Genomic DNA, 14,523 nt, shown 5'->3' with positions numbered 1-14,523 from the left:
GAGATTTTGCTGGAGGTAGTTTTGCTAGAGAGATTTTGCTGGAGGTAGTTTTGCTAGAGAGATTTTGCTAGAGGTAGTTTTGCTAGAGAGATTTTGCTAGAGGTAGTTTTGCTAGAGAGGTTTTGCTAGAGAGATTTTGCTGGGAGGTCATTGCCGGAAGGTCATTGCCGAGAGTTGGTATGTTTTCTGAGTTTGTTGCTCAGAGCTTATTTGATGTCCTTTGTTTCTTTGTGAAAATGGTTTAATATTCTGTTTCATTTGTTCCCAGGGGGGAAGGGGAAGGCACCTAGGGAGTGCTTAGGCAAGAGGCCCGTGGGCATACATATACCCGTAGTATATTCGCTGTCTAGGCACACTAGGTAAGACCTGGGTGGACCACCCCCTGTATTTTGGTTAGGGCACCAGGTGGTGCTAAATTAGGTAAGTAGTGGGTAGGCAGGTAAGATAGGAGAGGGGGGGCTTTGAGATTTACTTTCTTTGCTTTGGTTCCGTCAAGCCCCTTTTCCCCATATTACCGTGTAAAGGAATAAAGTCCTTGTAAGCGGTACCACATTCTGTCTGTTGTCATCCTTACTTGCACCTACAGTCCAGACCTTTTTCACTTCACGGAGAGTTTAATTGTAGCAGGGTGTTGCGTTCCCTCTTCATAGAGGCGTGCGTAACACGTATGCCTATACACTTCTTAGCTTTGAAGTGAAAGTTAAGTGGGGTTTTGTTTGCTAGAACACGGTATAAATGCTGTATATATATGTGAATCAACGTTTGAATGCACTGTTTTGTCTCTGTCTTTTTAAATGCGTGCATATTCCAAACCTTTACACCCACACACTATTGAGTGTGACTGATTCACCCCCGTCTCACACACGTCTGGTAATGGCATTACGGTGTCTCATGCAGCATTTACTGCCCTGGAGCTGCATGTGTCTGGGGATGGGAGGTGAATTAAATCTGGGCTGTAGAAAGCTGTTTTTCTCGTGTGTGTATTTATTTATACCTGTAAGAGTTTAAGAATGTGTGAAAATATTGACATTGTGTGGGTGTCAGCCCACCACCTCGGTCAGGTTAATTAGTGTGTCCCTCCAGTGCTGTTACCTTCCCACAGCTGCTACCAACAACCAATAACACACAAGCAGGAAATGAGGAATGTCTTCTTCCACTCCTTCGATCTGCTCACCAGTCCCTTACATGTTCATGTCCACTTTGATTTCCTGTTAGAGGCTATAGGGCGATTCCGTGGAAAGTCAACCTAATCATGCCCAAATAAAGTCACTCATGAAACCACATTAATAAAGCCAATGAAACCACATGAATAATTATCCTGAAGGTCTGTATGTTGGAGTTAAGCTTTATTGGAAACGTTTTTAAAAGGAAGCCAAGTCTAAGAAATAGCATGTATGCTATTCAGGCTGTTTGTTATGGTCTGGTGACTGGCCTACATGTATACTATTCAGGCTGTTTGTTAGGGAGTGGTGACTGGCCTACCTATTCAGGCTGTTTGTTATACTATTCTATTCAGGCTGTTTGTTAGGGTCTGGTGACTGGCCTACCTGTATACTATTCAGGCTGTTTGTTAGGGTCTGGTGACTGGCCTACATGTATACTATTCAGGCTGTTTGTTAGGGAGTGGTGACTGGCCTACATGTATACTATTCAGGCTGTTTGTTAGGGTCTGGTGACTGGCCTACCTGTATACTATTCAGGCTGTTTGTTAGGGTGTGGTGACTGGCCTCCATGTATACTATTCAGGCTGTTTGTTAGGGTGTGGTGACTGGCCTACATGTATACTATTCAGGCTGTTTGTTAGGGTCTGGTGACTGGCCTACATGTATACTATTCAGGCTGTTTGTTAGGGTCTGGTGACTGGCCTACATGTATACTATTCAGGCTGTTTGTTAGGGTGTGGTGACTGGCCTACATGTATACTATTCAGGCTGTTTGTTAGGGTCTGGTGACTGGCCTATGTATACTATTCAGGCTGTTTGTTAGGGTGTGACTGTGACTGGCCTACATGTATACTATTCAGGCTGTTTGTTAGGGTCTGGTGACTGGCCTACCTGTATACTATTCAGGCTGTTTGTTAGGGTCTGGCCTACATGTATGCTATTCAGGCTGTTTGTTAGTGACTGGCCTACATGTATACTATTCAGGCTGTTTGTTAGGGAGTGGTGACTGGCCTACATGTATACTATTCAGGCTGTTTGTTAGGGTCTGGTGACTGGCCTACATGTATACTATTCAGGCTGTTTGTTAGGGTGTGGTGACTGGCCTCCCTGTATACTATTCAGGCTGTTTGTTAGGGTCTGGTGACTGGCCTACATGTATACTATTCAGGCTGTTTGTTAGGGTGTGGTGACTGGCCTCCCTGTATACTATTCAGGCTGTTTGTTAGGGTGTGGTGACTGGCCTACCTATTCAGGCTGTTTGTTATACTATTCATTCGGCTGTTTGTTAGGGTGTGGTGACTATTCAGGCTGTTTGTTAGGGTCTGGTGACTGGCTGTATACTATTCAGGCTGTTTGTTAGGGTGTGGTGACTGGCCTACATGTATACTATTCAGGCTGTTTGTTAGGGAGTGGTGACTGGCCTACATGTATACTATTCAGGCTGTTTGTTAGGGAGTGGTGACTGGCCTCCCTGTATACTATTCAGGCTGTTTGTTAGGGAGTGGTGACTGGCCTCCCTGTATACTATTCAGGCTGTTTGTTAGGGAGTGGTGACTGGCCTCCCTGTATACTATTCAGGCTGTTTGTTAGGGTCTGGTGACTGGCCTCCCTGTATACTATTCAGGCTGTTTGTTAGGGTGTGGTGACTGGCCTACATGTATACTATTCAGGCTGTTTGTTAGGGAGTGGTGACTGGCCTACATGTATACTATTCAGGCTGTTTGTTAGGGTCTGGTGACTGGCCTACCTGTATACTATTCAGGCTGTTTGTTAGGGTCTGGTGACTGGCCTACATGTATACTATTCAGGCTGTTTGTTAGGGTGTGGTGACTGGCCTACCTGTATACTATTCAGGCTGTTTGTTAGGGTGTGGTGACTGGCCTACCTGTATACTATTCAGGCTGTTTGTTAGGGTGTGGTGACTGGCCTACCTGTATACTATTCAGGCTGTTTGTTAGGGTGTGGTGACTGGCCTACATGTATACTATTCAGGCTGTTTGTTAGGGTGTGGTGACTGGCCTACCTGTATACTATTCAGGCTGTTTGTTAGGGTGAGGTGACTGGCCTACATGTATACTATTCAGGCTGTTTGTTAGGGAGTGGTGACTGGCCTACATGTATACTATTCAGGCTGTTTGTTAGGGTGTGGTGACTGGCCTACATGTATACTATTCAGGCTGTTTGTTAGGGAGTGGTGACTGGCCTATACTATTCAGGCTGTTTGTTATACTATTCAGGCTGTTTGTTAGGGTGTGGTGACTGGCCTACCAATATTGGCTGTTTGTTAGAAGTCCACTGTATACTATTCAGGCTGTTTGTTAACAGATGGCTGTTTGTTAGGGGGGTGACTGGCCTAGAGGCTGTTTGTTAGGGGTGGTGACTGACCTGATACTATTCAGGCTGTTTGTTAGGGGGTGACTGGCCTACAGTATACTATTCAGGCTGTTTGTTAGGGTGTGGTGACTGGCCTAGTATACTATTCAGGCTGTTTGTTAGGGTGGGTGACTGGCCTACATGTATACTATTCAGGCTGTTTGTTAGGGTGTGGTGACTGGCCTAGTATACTATTCAGGCTGTTTGTTAGGGGGGTGACTGGCCTACAGAGGCTGTTTGTTAGGGGTGGTGACTGGCCTAGTATACTATTCAGGCTGTTTGTTAGGGTGACGGGGGGGCACGTATACTATTCAGGCTGTTTGTTAGATGGGGACTGGCCTACATGTATACTATTCAGGCTGTTTGTTAGGGTGATGGGGGCCTACCAATATTGAGAAGTCCACACGGGGAGAGGGGGGTGGCCTACATGAGAGAGGGGGTGATGGAGGGAGAGGGGGTGATGGGGAGAGGGGGGTGGAGGAAGAAGGGGGGGTGATGGGGAGAGGGGGGTGATGGGGAGAGGGGGGACTGAGGAAGAGAGGGGGGTGATGGGGAGAGGGGGGGTGATGGAGGAAGAGGGGGTGATGGGGAGAGGGGGAGGTGATGGGGGGGTGAGGGGGAGGGGGTGGAGAGAGGGGGGGGTGATGGAGGGAGGGGGGTGATGGGGGGGCACGGGGAGGGGGGTGATGGGGAGAGGGGGGGATGGAGGAAGAGGGGGGTGATGGGGAGAGGGGGGTGGAGGAAGAAGGGGGATGGAGGAGGGAGGGGGGTGATGGGGAGAGGGGGGTGGTGATGGGGAGAGGGGGAGATGGGGAGAGGGGGGTGATGGAGGAAGAGGGGGTGATGGGGAGAGGGGGAGGTGATGGGGAGAGGGGGGTGATGGAGGAAGAGGGGGTGATGGGGAGAGGGGGTGATGGGGAGAGGGGGGTCATGGAGGAAGAGGGGGTGATGGGGAGAGGGGGGTGATGGGGAGAGGGGGGGAGGAAGGAGGGTGATGGGGAGGGGGGTGATGGAGAGAGGGGGTGATGGAGAGAGGGGGGTGATGGAGAGAGGGGGGTGATGGAGAGAGGGGGGTGATGGAGAGAGGGGGGTGATGGAGAGAGGGGGTGATGGAGAGAGGGGGTGATGGGGAGAGGGGGTGATGGGGAGGGGGTGATGGGGGGGGGTGATGGAGGAAGAGGGGGTGATGGAGGAAGAGGGGGGGTGATGGGGAGAGGGGGGTGATGGAGGGGGGGGTGATGGAGAGAGGGGGTGACTGGGAGAGGGGGTGACGGGGAGAGAGGAAAGACAGAGAGGTTGTGTCTAAGGGCAGTAGACGGGACATAGTCTGCATATTTCTCTAATCTCCAAATAAGCAGACGTCTAGTCTACAAGAATGTTTACATGTATTTCTAATCTAATGTTTCTCCCTAATTCAATTTGAGGATGGCTTCTTGCCTTTTGTGCACATCGTGAAAGCACAGTAGAAGAGAATAGAGCCCACTGCACGACCATGCTTGGGGGAGACGAGGGAATTGGCTGTGGAATGTGCAATAGAATGCCAGATGGAAAATATAAGACTGTTGAAATAGAATGTAGAAAATGAAATAGAATGGGAAGTAGAATAGAATGTTGAATGTGCAATAGAATAGTGTAGAACGTGAAATAGCATAAAATAGAATGTAGACTGTGAAAAATATGTTGAATTTAATCAATTGTGACAGAATGCAGTCTAGGATGTAGAATAAAATGTAGAATGTGGGCTAGAATACAATGTGAACTTGAATAGAATGTAGAATATGAAATAGAATGTAGAATATGAAATTAAAACTCTTAGCCCTGTGATGGTCTGAGACCCATTACATCATTTTGGGGAGTACCAGTGTGTCTTAGTTTCTTGTTCTGAATGGTCCTCTATGGAGGAACTACCCAAGGTGTGTGAACAAACACCCATCTTTTTGAAATCACTTTTTATTTTGTTTTCTCAAATGTACAGATTACACCTTTATCTAAAGGCTCTTGGTTGTGGGTGTGGCTAGTCACCCCATATTATCTCACACCTGGTCCCACCTGAAGGACTCATACACTCTCTCATACAGTCACTGTGTTTATACATGAGGGAGGTGTGTGTGTTTGTATCAGAGTGTTGTTCATGTGAAGGGTGTGTGCGAGGGGTGTTAGTGTGAAGGTTTTATGTATGTGTGTGTGTTTGTACGCTTTGGGTGTGTCAAGGATGTGTATGTGAATAGTAGGCCTATGTGTGTGTGTGTGTGTGTGTGCTCTGTTCATTTCTAGAGAGAGCATGTGTGTTTATGCGAGTGCTGTATGGTCAGTCTGGTGTTCTCATTGTGTTGGTCTGGTGTATTCAGTGTGTTGGTCTTGTCTGGTGTATTCAGTGTGTTGGTCTGGTGTATTCGGTGTGTTGGTCTGGTGTATTCGGTGTGTTGGTCTGGTGTATTCGGTGTGTTGGTCTGGTGTATTCGGTGTGTTGGTCTGGTGTATTCAGTGTGTTGGTCTAGTCTGGTGTATTCAGTGTGTTGGCCTAGTCTGGAGTATTCATTGTGTTGGTCTTGTGTATTCAGTGTGTTGGCCTAGTCTAGTGTATTCAGTGTGTTGGTATGGTCTGGTGTATTCAGTGTGTTGGTCTTGTGTATTCAGTGTGTTGGTCTAGTCTGGTGTATTCATTGTGTTGGTCTTGTGTATTCAGTGTGTTGGTCTAGTCTGGTGTATTCAGTGTGTTGGTCTAGTCTGGTGTATTCAGTGTGTTGGTATGGTCTCGTGTATTCAGTGTGTTGGTCTAGTCTGGTGTATTCAGTGTGTTGGTATGGTCTCGTGTATTCAGTGTGTTGGTCTAGTCTGGTGTATTCAGTATGTTGGTATGGTCTCGTGTATTCAGTGTGTTGGTCTAGTCTGGTGTATTCAGTGTGTTGGTATGGTCTCGTGTATTCAGTGTGTTGGTCTAGTCTGGTGTATTCAGTGTGTTGGTATGGTCTCGTGTATTCAGTGTGTTGGTCTAGTCTGGTGTATTCAGTGTGTTGGTATGGTCTCGTGTATTCAGTGTGTTGGTCTAGTCTGGTGTATTCATTGTGTTGGTCTTGTGTATTCAGTGTGTTGGCCTAGTCTGGTGTATTCATTGTGTTGGTCTTGTGTATTCAGTGTGTTGGTCTAGTCTGGTGTATTCATTGTGTTGGTCTTGTGTATTCAGTGTGTTGGTCTGGTGTATTCAGTGTGTTGGTCTAGTCTGGTGTATTCAGTGTGTTGGTCTAGTCTGGTGTATTCAGTGTGTTGGTCTAGTCTGGTGTATTCATTGTGTTGGTCTTGTGTATTCAGTGTGTTGGCCTAGTCTGGTGTATTCATTGTGTTGGTCTTGTGTATTCAGTGTGTTGGTCTAGTCTGGTGTATTCATTGTGTTGGTCTTGTGTATTCAGTGTGTTGGTCTAGTCTGGTGTATTCAGTGTGTTGGTCTAGTCTGGTGTATTCAGTGTGTTGGTCTAGTCTGGTGTATTCATTGTGTTGGTCTTGTGTATTCAGTGTGTTGGTCTAGTCTGGTGTATTCAGTGTGTTGGTCTAGTCTGGTGTATTCATTGTGTTGGTCTTGTGTATTCAGTGTGTTGGTCTAGTCTTGTGTATTCAGTGTGTTGGTCTAGTCTGGTGTATTCAGTGTGTTGGTCTTGTGTATTCAGTGTGTTGGTCTAGTCTGGTGTATTCCGTGTGTTGGTACGGTCTCGTGTATTCATTGTGTTGGTCTTGTGTATTCAGTGTGTTGGCCTAGTCTGGTGTATTCATTGTGTTGGTCTTGTGTATTCAGTGTGTTGGTCTAGTCTGGTGTATTCATTGTGTTGGTCTCGTGTATTCAGTGTGTTGGTCTAGTCTGGTGTATTCCGTGTGTTGGTACGGTCTCGTGTATTCATTGTGTTGGTCTTGTGTATTCAGTGTGTTGGCCTAGTCTGGTGTATTCATTGTGTTGGTCTTGTGTATTCAGTGTGTTGGTCTAGTCTGGTGTATTCATTGTGTTGGTCTCGTGTATTCAGTGTGTTGGTCTAGTCTGGTGTATTCCGTGTGTTGGTCTTGTGTATTCAGTGTGTTGGTCTCGTGTATTCAGTGTGTTGGTATGGTCTCGTGTATTCAGTGTGTTGGTCTAGTCTGGTGTATTCAGTGTGTTGGTATGGTCTCGTGTATTCAGTGTGTTGGTCTAGTCTTGTGTATTCAGTGTGTTGGTATGGTCTCGTGTATTCAGTGTGTTGGTCTAGTCTGGTGTATTCAGTGTGTTGGTATGGTCTTGTGTATTCAGTGTGTTGGTCTAGTCTGGTGTATTCATTGTGTTGGTCTTGTGTATTCAGTGTGTTGGCCTAGTCTGGTGTATTCATTGTGTTGGTCTTGTGTATTCAGTGTGTTGGTCTAGTCTAGTGTATTCATTGTGTTGGTCTTGTGTATTCAGTGTGTTGGTCTAGTCTGGTGTATTCAGTGTGTTGGTCTGGTGTATTCAGTGTGTTGGTCTAGTCTGGTGTATTCAGTGTGTTGGTCTAGTCTGGTGTATACAGTGTGTTGGTCTAGTCTGGTGTATTCATTGTGTTGGTCTTGTGTATTCAGTGTGTTGGCCTAGTCTGGTGTATTCATTGTGTTGGTCTTGTGTATTCAGTGTGTTGGTCTAGTCTGGTGTATTCATTGTGTTGGTCTTGTGTATTCAGTGTGTTGGTCTAGTCTGGTGTATTCAGTGTGTTGGTCTAGTCTGGTGTATTCAGTGTGTTGGTCTAGTCTGGTGTATTCATTGTGTTGGTCTTGTGTATTCAGTGTGTTGGTCTAGTCTTGTGTATTCAGTGTGTTGGTCTAGTCTGGTGTATTCATTGTGTTGGTCTTGTGTATTCAGTGTGTTGGTCTAGTCTGGTGTATTCAGTGTGTTGGTCTAGTCTGGTGTATTCAGTGTGTTGGTCTAGTCTGGTGTATTCATTGTGTTGGTCTTGTGTATTCAGTGTGTTGGTCTAGTCTTGTGTATTCAGTGTGTTGGTCTAGTGTATTCAGTGTGTTGGTCTAGTCTGGTGTATTCCGTGTGTTGGTACGGTCTCGTGTATTCATTGTGTTGGTCTTGTGTATTCAGTGTGTTGGCCTAGTCTGGTGTATTCATTGTGTTGGTCTTGTGTATTCAGTGTGTTGGTCTAGTCTGGTGTATTCATTGTGTTGGTCTCGTGTATTCAGTGTGTTGGTCTAGTCTGGTGTATTCCGTGTGTTGGTCTTGTGTATTCAGTGTGTTGGTCTCGTGTATTCAGTGTGTTGGTATGGTCTCGTGTATTCAGTGTGTTGGTATGGTCTCGTGTATTCAGTGTGTTGGTATGGTCTCGTGTATTCAGTGTGTTGGCCTAGTCTGGTGTATTCAGTGTGTTGGTATGGTCTCGTGTATTCAGTGTGTTGGTATGGTCTTATGTATTCAGTGTGTTGGTCTAGTCTGGTGTATTCCGTGTGTTGGTCTTGTGTATTCAGTGTGTTGGTCTCGTGTATTCAGTGTGTTGGTATGGTCTCGTGTATTCAGTGTGTTGGTATGGTCTTGTGTATTCAGTGTGTTGGTATGGTCTCGTGTATTCAGTGTGTTGGCCTAGTCTGGTGTATTCAGTGTGTTGGTATGGTCTCGTGTATTCAGTGTGTTGGCCTAGTCTGGTGTATTCAGTGTTTTGGTCTAGTCTGGTGTATTCATTGTGTTGGTCTTGTGTATTCAGTGTGTTGGCCTAGTCTAGTGTGTTCAGTGTGTTGGTCTAGTCTAGTGTATTCGGTGTGTTGGTCTGGTGTATTCGGTGTGTTGGTCTGGTGTATTCGGTGTGTTGGTCTAGTGTATTCAGTGTGTTGGTCTAGTGTATTCGGTGTGTTGGTCTTGTGTATTCAGTGTGTTGGTCTGGTGTATTCAGTGTGTTGGTCTTGTGTATTCGGTGTATTGGTCTTGTGTATTCAGTGTGTTGGTCTGGTGTATTCATTGTGTTGGTCTTGTGTATTCAGTGTGTTGGCCTAGTCTGGAGTATTCATTGTGTTGGTCTTGTGTATTCAGTGTTTTGGTCTGGTTTATTCAGTGTGTTGGTCTGGTGTATTCGGTGTGTTGGTCTAGTGTATTCAGTGTGTTGGTCTAGTGTATTCAGTGTTTTGGTCTGGTGTATTCGGTGTGTTGGTCTGGTGTATCCGGTGTGTTGGTCTGGTCTGTTGTATTCAGTGTGTTGGTCTGGTGTATTCGGTGTGTTGGTCTGGTGTATTCAGTGTGTTGGTCTTGTGTATTCGGTGTGTTGGTCTGGTGTATTCGGTGTGTTGGTCTGGTCTGGTGTATTTGGTGTGTTGGTCTGGTTTATTCGGTGTGTTGGTCTAGTGTATTCAGTGTGTTGGTCTTGTGTATTCGGTGTTTTGGTCTGGTGTATTCGGTGTGTTGGTCTGGTGTATTCGGTGTGTTGGTCTAGTCTGTTGTATTCAGTGTGTTGGTCTGGTGTATTCGGTGTGTTGGTCTAGTCTGTTGTATTCAGTTTGTTGGCCTAGTCTGGTGTATTCAGTGTGTTGGTCTAGTGTATTCAGTGTGTTGGTATGGTCTAGTGTATTCAGTGTGTTGGTCTACTGTATTCAGTGTGTTGGTCTAGTCTGTTGTATTCAGTTTGTTGGCCTAGTCTGGTGTATTCAGTGTGTTGGTATGGTCTAGTGTATTCAGTGTGTTGGTCTACTGTATTCAGTGTGTTGGTCTAGTCTGGTGTATTCAGTGTGTTGGTCTAGTCTGGTGTATTCAGTGTGTTGGTCTAGTCTGGTGTATTCAGTGTGTTGGTCTGGTCTGGTGTATTCAGTGTGTTGGTCTGGTCTGGTGTATTCAGTGTGTTGGTCTGGTCTGGTGTATTCAGTGTGTTGGTCTGGTCTGGTGTATTCAGTGTGTTGGTCTGGTCTGGTGTATTCAGTGTGTTGGTATGGTCTAGTGTATTCAGTGTGTTGGTATGGTCTGGTGTATTCAGTGTGTTGGTTTAGTGTATTCAGTGTGTTGGCCTAGTCTGGTGTATTCAGTGTGTTGGTATGGTCTGGTGTATTCAGTGTGTTGGTTTAGTGTATTCAGTGTGTTGGTCTGGTGTATTCAGTGGGTTGGCCTGGTGTATTCAGTGGGTTGGCCTGGTGTATTCAGTGGGTTGGCCTGGTCTATTCAGTGGGTTGGCCTGGTGTATTCAGTGGGTTGGTCTGGTGTATTCAGTGGGTTGGCCTGGTGTATTCAGTGGGTTGGCCTGGTGTATTCAGTGGGTTGGCCTGGTGTATTCAGTGGGTTGGTTTAGTGTATTCAGTGGGGTTGGTATGTATGTGTACAGTAAGGGAGCGTGTTTGATCCCTATCTGACCCACGATTGTCCACGTTAGCTGTCAATCACTCTCTCTGAGTGCAAACTAAAGCCCTTCCTCCCTACTACGATGCAGTGCTAGTAGTGTTGTTTGGACCAGTACCCGAAAGGTTGCTGGATCGAATCCCCAAGCTGACAAGGTGAAAATCTGTCGTTCTGACCCTGAGCATGGCAGTTAAACCACTGTTCTCCGGGCCCTGAAGACGTGGTATCCCCTTTCCTTTCCCTTATAAGAGATATTGTTATGCCCTATTCTAGGGACATATACCTGATGGCTGTCTATAGATTTGTGTGTGTGGATTTAAAAAAAAAGGTACTCCTGTGGAACTTTGTCATTTCGAAGCCTCGTGATGCAGAGTTCCAAATCTGGCTCTACTTTTGTGTGCGTGTGTGTGAGAGAGAGAGCGAGAACTTGTAACAGTTATAGAACCCATTGCCCTTCATGGTTGTGAGGTCTGGGGTCCACTCACGAACCAATAATTCACAAAATGGGACAAACACCAAATTGAGACTCTGCATGCAGAATTCTGCAAAAATATCCTCTGTGTTTAACGTCAAACACCAAATAATGCAGAGCAGAATTAGGCCAAATTCCAAAATCATCAATAACAAAGCCAAACCCTACAAAGAAATAAACCTGGAGACGAGTCCCCTAAGCAAGCTAGTCCTGGGGCTCTGTTCACAAGCACAAACAGAGCCCCAAGACAGCAACACAATTAGACCCAAACAAATCATGAGAAAACAAAAAGATAATTACTTGACACATTGGAAATAATTAACAAAAAAACAGAAAAAACTAGAATGCTATTTGGTCTTAAACAGAGAGTACACAGTGGCAGAAAACTTTGACTATATACAGCATAGCCTTGCTATTGAGAAAGGCAGCAGATGGCAGACCTCAAGAGAAGACAGGCTATGTGCCCCACCGCCCACAAAATGGGGTGTAAACTGAGCTGTACTTCCTAACCTCTTGCCAAATGTATGACCATTTCAGAGACCTATATTTTCCTCAGATTACACAGATCCACCAAAAATTTGAAAACAAATACAATTTTCAAAAACTCCCATATCTATTGGCTGAAATACCACAGTGTGCAATCACATCATCAACATTTGTGAGCTGTTGCCACAATAAAAGGCAACCAGTGAAGAACAAACACCATTGTAAATGCAACCTAAATACAACCCATGTTTATTTATTTTCCCTTCTGTACTTTAACTATTTGCACGTCATTACAACACTCTATACAGTTGACGTCGGAAGTGTACATACACCTTAGCCAAATACATTTCAACTCAGTTTTTCATAATTCCTGACATTTAATCCAAGTAAAAATGCCCTGTTTTAGGTCAGTTAGGATCACCACTTTATTTTAAGAATGTGAAATGTCAGAATAATAGTAGAGATTATTTTCGGATTTGATTTATTTCATCACATTCCCAGGTCAGAAGTTTACATGCACTCAATTAGTATTTGGTAGCATTGCCTTTAAATTGTTTTACTTGTGTCAAACATTTTGGGTAGCCTTCCACAAGCTTCCCACAATAAATTGGGTACATTTTGGCCCATTCCTCCTGACAGAGCTGGTATAACTGAGTCAGGTTTATAGGCCTCCTTACTCGCACACACTTTTTCAGTTCTGCCCACAGAACTATAGGATTGAGATCAGCGCTTTGTGATGGCAACTCCAATACCTTGACTTTGTTGTCCTTACGCGATTTTGTCACAACTTTGGAAGTATGCTTGGGTAAATTGTCCATTTGGAAGGCCCATTTGCGACCAAGCTTTAACTTCCTGACTGATGTCTTGAGATGTTGCTTCAATATATCCACATAATTTTCCTGCCTCATGATGCCATCTATTTTGTGAAGTGCACCAGTCCCTCCTGTAGCAAAGCACCCCTACAACATGATGCTACCAACCTCGTTCTCCATGGTTGGGATGGTGTTTTTCAGATTGCAAGCCTCTCCCTTATTCCTCCAAACATAACAATGGTCATTATGGCAAACAGTTATTTTTGTTTCATCAGAACAGAGGACATTTCTCCAAAAAGTATGATCTTTGTTCCCATGTGCAGTTACAAACCATAGTCTGGCTTTTTTATTGCGTCTCTAGGAGACAGAACGCATCTCCTTCCTGAGCGGTATGATGGCTGTGTGGTCTCATTGTGTTTATACTTGCATACTATTGTTTGTACAGATGAGGCGTTTGGAAATTGCTCCCAAGGATGAACCAGACTTGTGGAGGTGTACACATTGTTTTTCTGAGGTCTTTGCTGATTTCTTTTCCTTTTCCCATGATGTCAAGCAAAGAGGAACTGAGTTTGAAGGTAGACCTTGAAATACATCCACAGGTACACCTCCAATTGACTCAAACTATGTCAATTAGCCTATCAGAAGCTTCTAAAGCAATGGCATCATTTTCTGGAATTTTCCAAGCTCCTTAAAAGGCACAGTCAACTTAGTGTATGTAAACTTCTGACCCACTGGAATTGTGATACAGTGAATTATAAGTGAAATAATCTGTCTGTAAACAATTGTTGGATAAATGACTTGTGTCATGCACAAAGTAGATGCCCTAACCAACTTGCCAAAACAATAATTTGTTAACTTTGTGGAGTGGTTGAAAAACGAGTTTTAATGACTCCAACCTAAGTGTATGTAAACTTCTGACTTCAACTGTGTATATTGACTTTTGAAAAGTCTTATTATTTTGGAACTTTTGTGAGTGTAATGTTTGCTCTAAATGTTTTATTGGTTAATTCACTTTTGTCATCTATTTCACTTGCTTTGGCAATGTTAACATATGTTTCCCATGTCAGTAAAGCCCCTAAAATTGAAAATTGAAGTTGACTTGAGAGTCTTCGAAGGTCATGGGAAAACGAGTCCATTACATGCCAATCTTAGCCCTTTGGAGGTCCCACATCCCATAGAAGAAAGATAGACTGGTCCCAGATCTGTTTGCACTGTCTTGCTGACTCCGATGGTCATTGTGATGTGGCTAAGGCACAAACAGATCTGTGATCAGGCTAAAAGAAAAGGGCTTCTATATTGTGTCTCTTTGTACTTCAGTGTCTATCATGATCATGTGCTCAACATATAGAAAGCCTGTTGTGGACTTAAGTGTGATTTTCAATTACAGGAAAACAAAAAGTTCAATTGGAAAGCATACAATTGTAAGGACTGTGTCTTGGTGCGTGTTGGCTTACAGTCTGTCTGTCTTGTGTCCACAGCATGTGGAGAGGCTTGAATGTGAACTGTGCAGACAGTTCAGGGTACACACCCCTCCACCACGCATCACTGAACGGACACAGGTAAGAGTCTGTGTGTATGTGGAGAGGTGGCTGTTGGGGGTGAGGAAGTGTTTGTCGGTGTGCTTGCATGCTTGTGAGTGTAATGCAATGTGATTGCCTTTTACACACACACACACACACACACACACACACACACACACACACACACACACACACACACACACACACACACACACACACACACACACACACACACACACACACACACACACACACACACACACACACACACACACACACACACACACACACACACACACACACACACACACACACACACACCAACCCCTTTCCACATTTTCTCTCTCACACACACACACACACACACACACACACACACACACACACACACACACACACA

General features: G+C 44.9%; 1 protein-coding gene across 1 annotated transcript in view; it reads left to right on the top strand.

Annotated features, from left to right (window-relative positions):
- LOC123994385 (ankyrin repeat and sterile alpha motif domain-containing protein 1B-like) overlaps positions 1-14,523 on the top strand; it is a 509,344-nt gene that overhangs the window by 86,391 nt on the left and 408,430 nt on the right. The window contains 1 exon segment of the mRNA XM_046296905.1: positions 14,082-14,162. Within this exon segment, the coding sequence (XP_046152861.1) occupies positions 14,082-14,162 (81 nt within the window).

The sequence above is a fragment of the Oncorhynchus gorbuscha genome, linkage group LG14 (assembly GCF_021184085.1).
Source record: "Oncorhynchus gorbuscha isolate QuinsamMale2020 ecotype Even-year linkage group LG14, OgorEven_v1.0, whole genome shotgun sequence".
Taxonomy (NCBI): domain Eukaryota; kingdom Metazoa; phylum Chordata; class Actinopteri; order Salmoniformes; family Salmonidae; genus Oncorhynchus; species Oncorhynchus gorbuscha.
The sequence above is the reverse complement of the archived record's forward strand: the minus strand, read 5'-3'. Positions and strand labels throughout refer to the sequence as shown.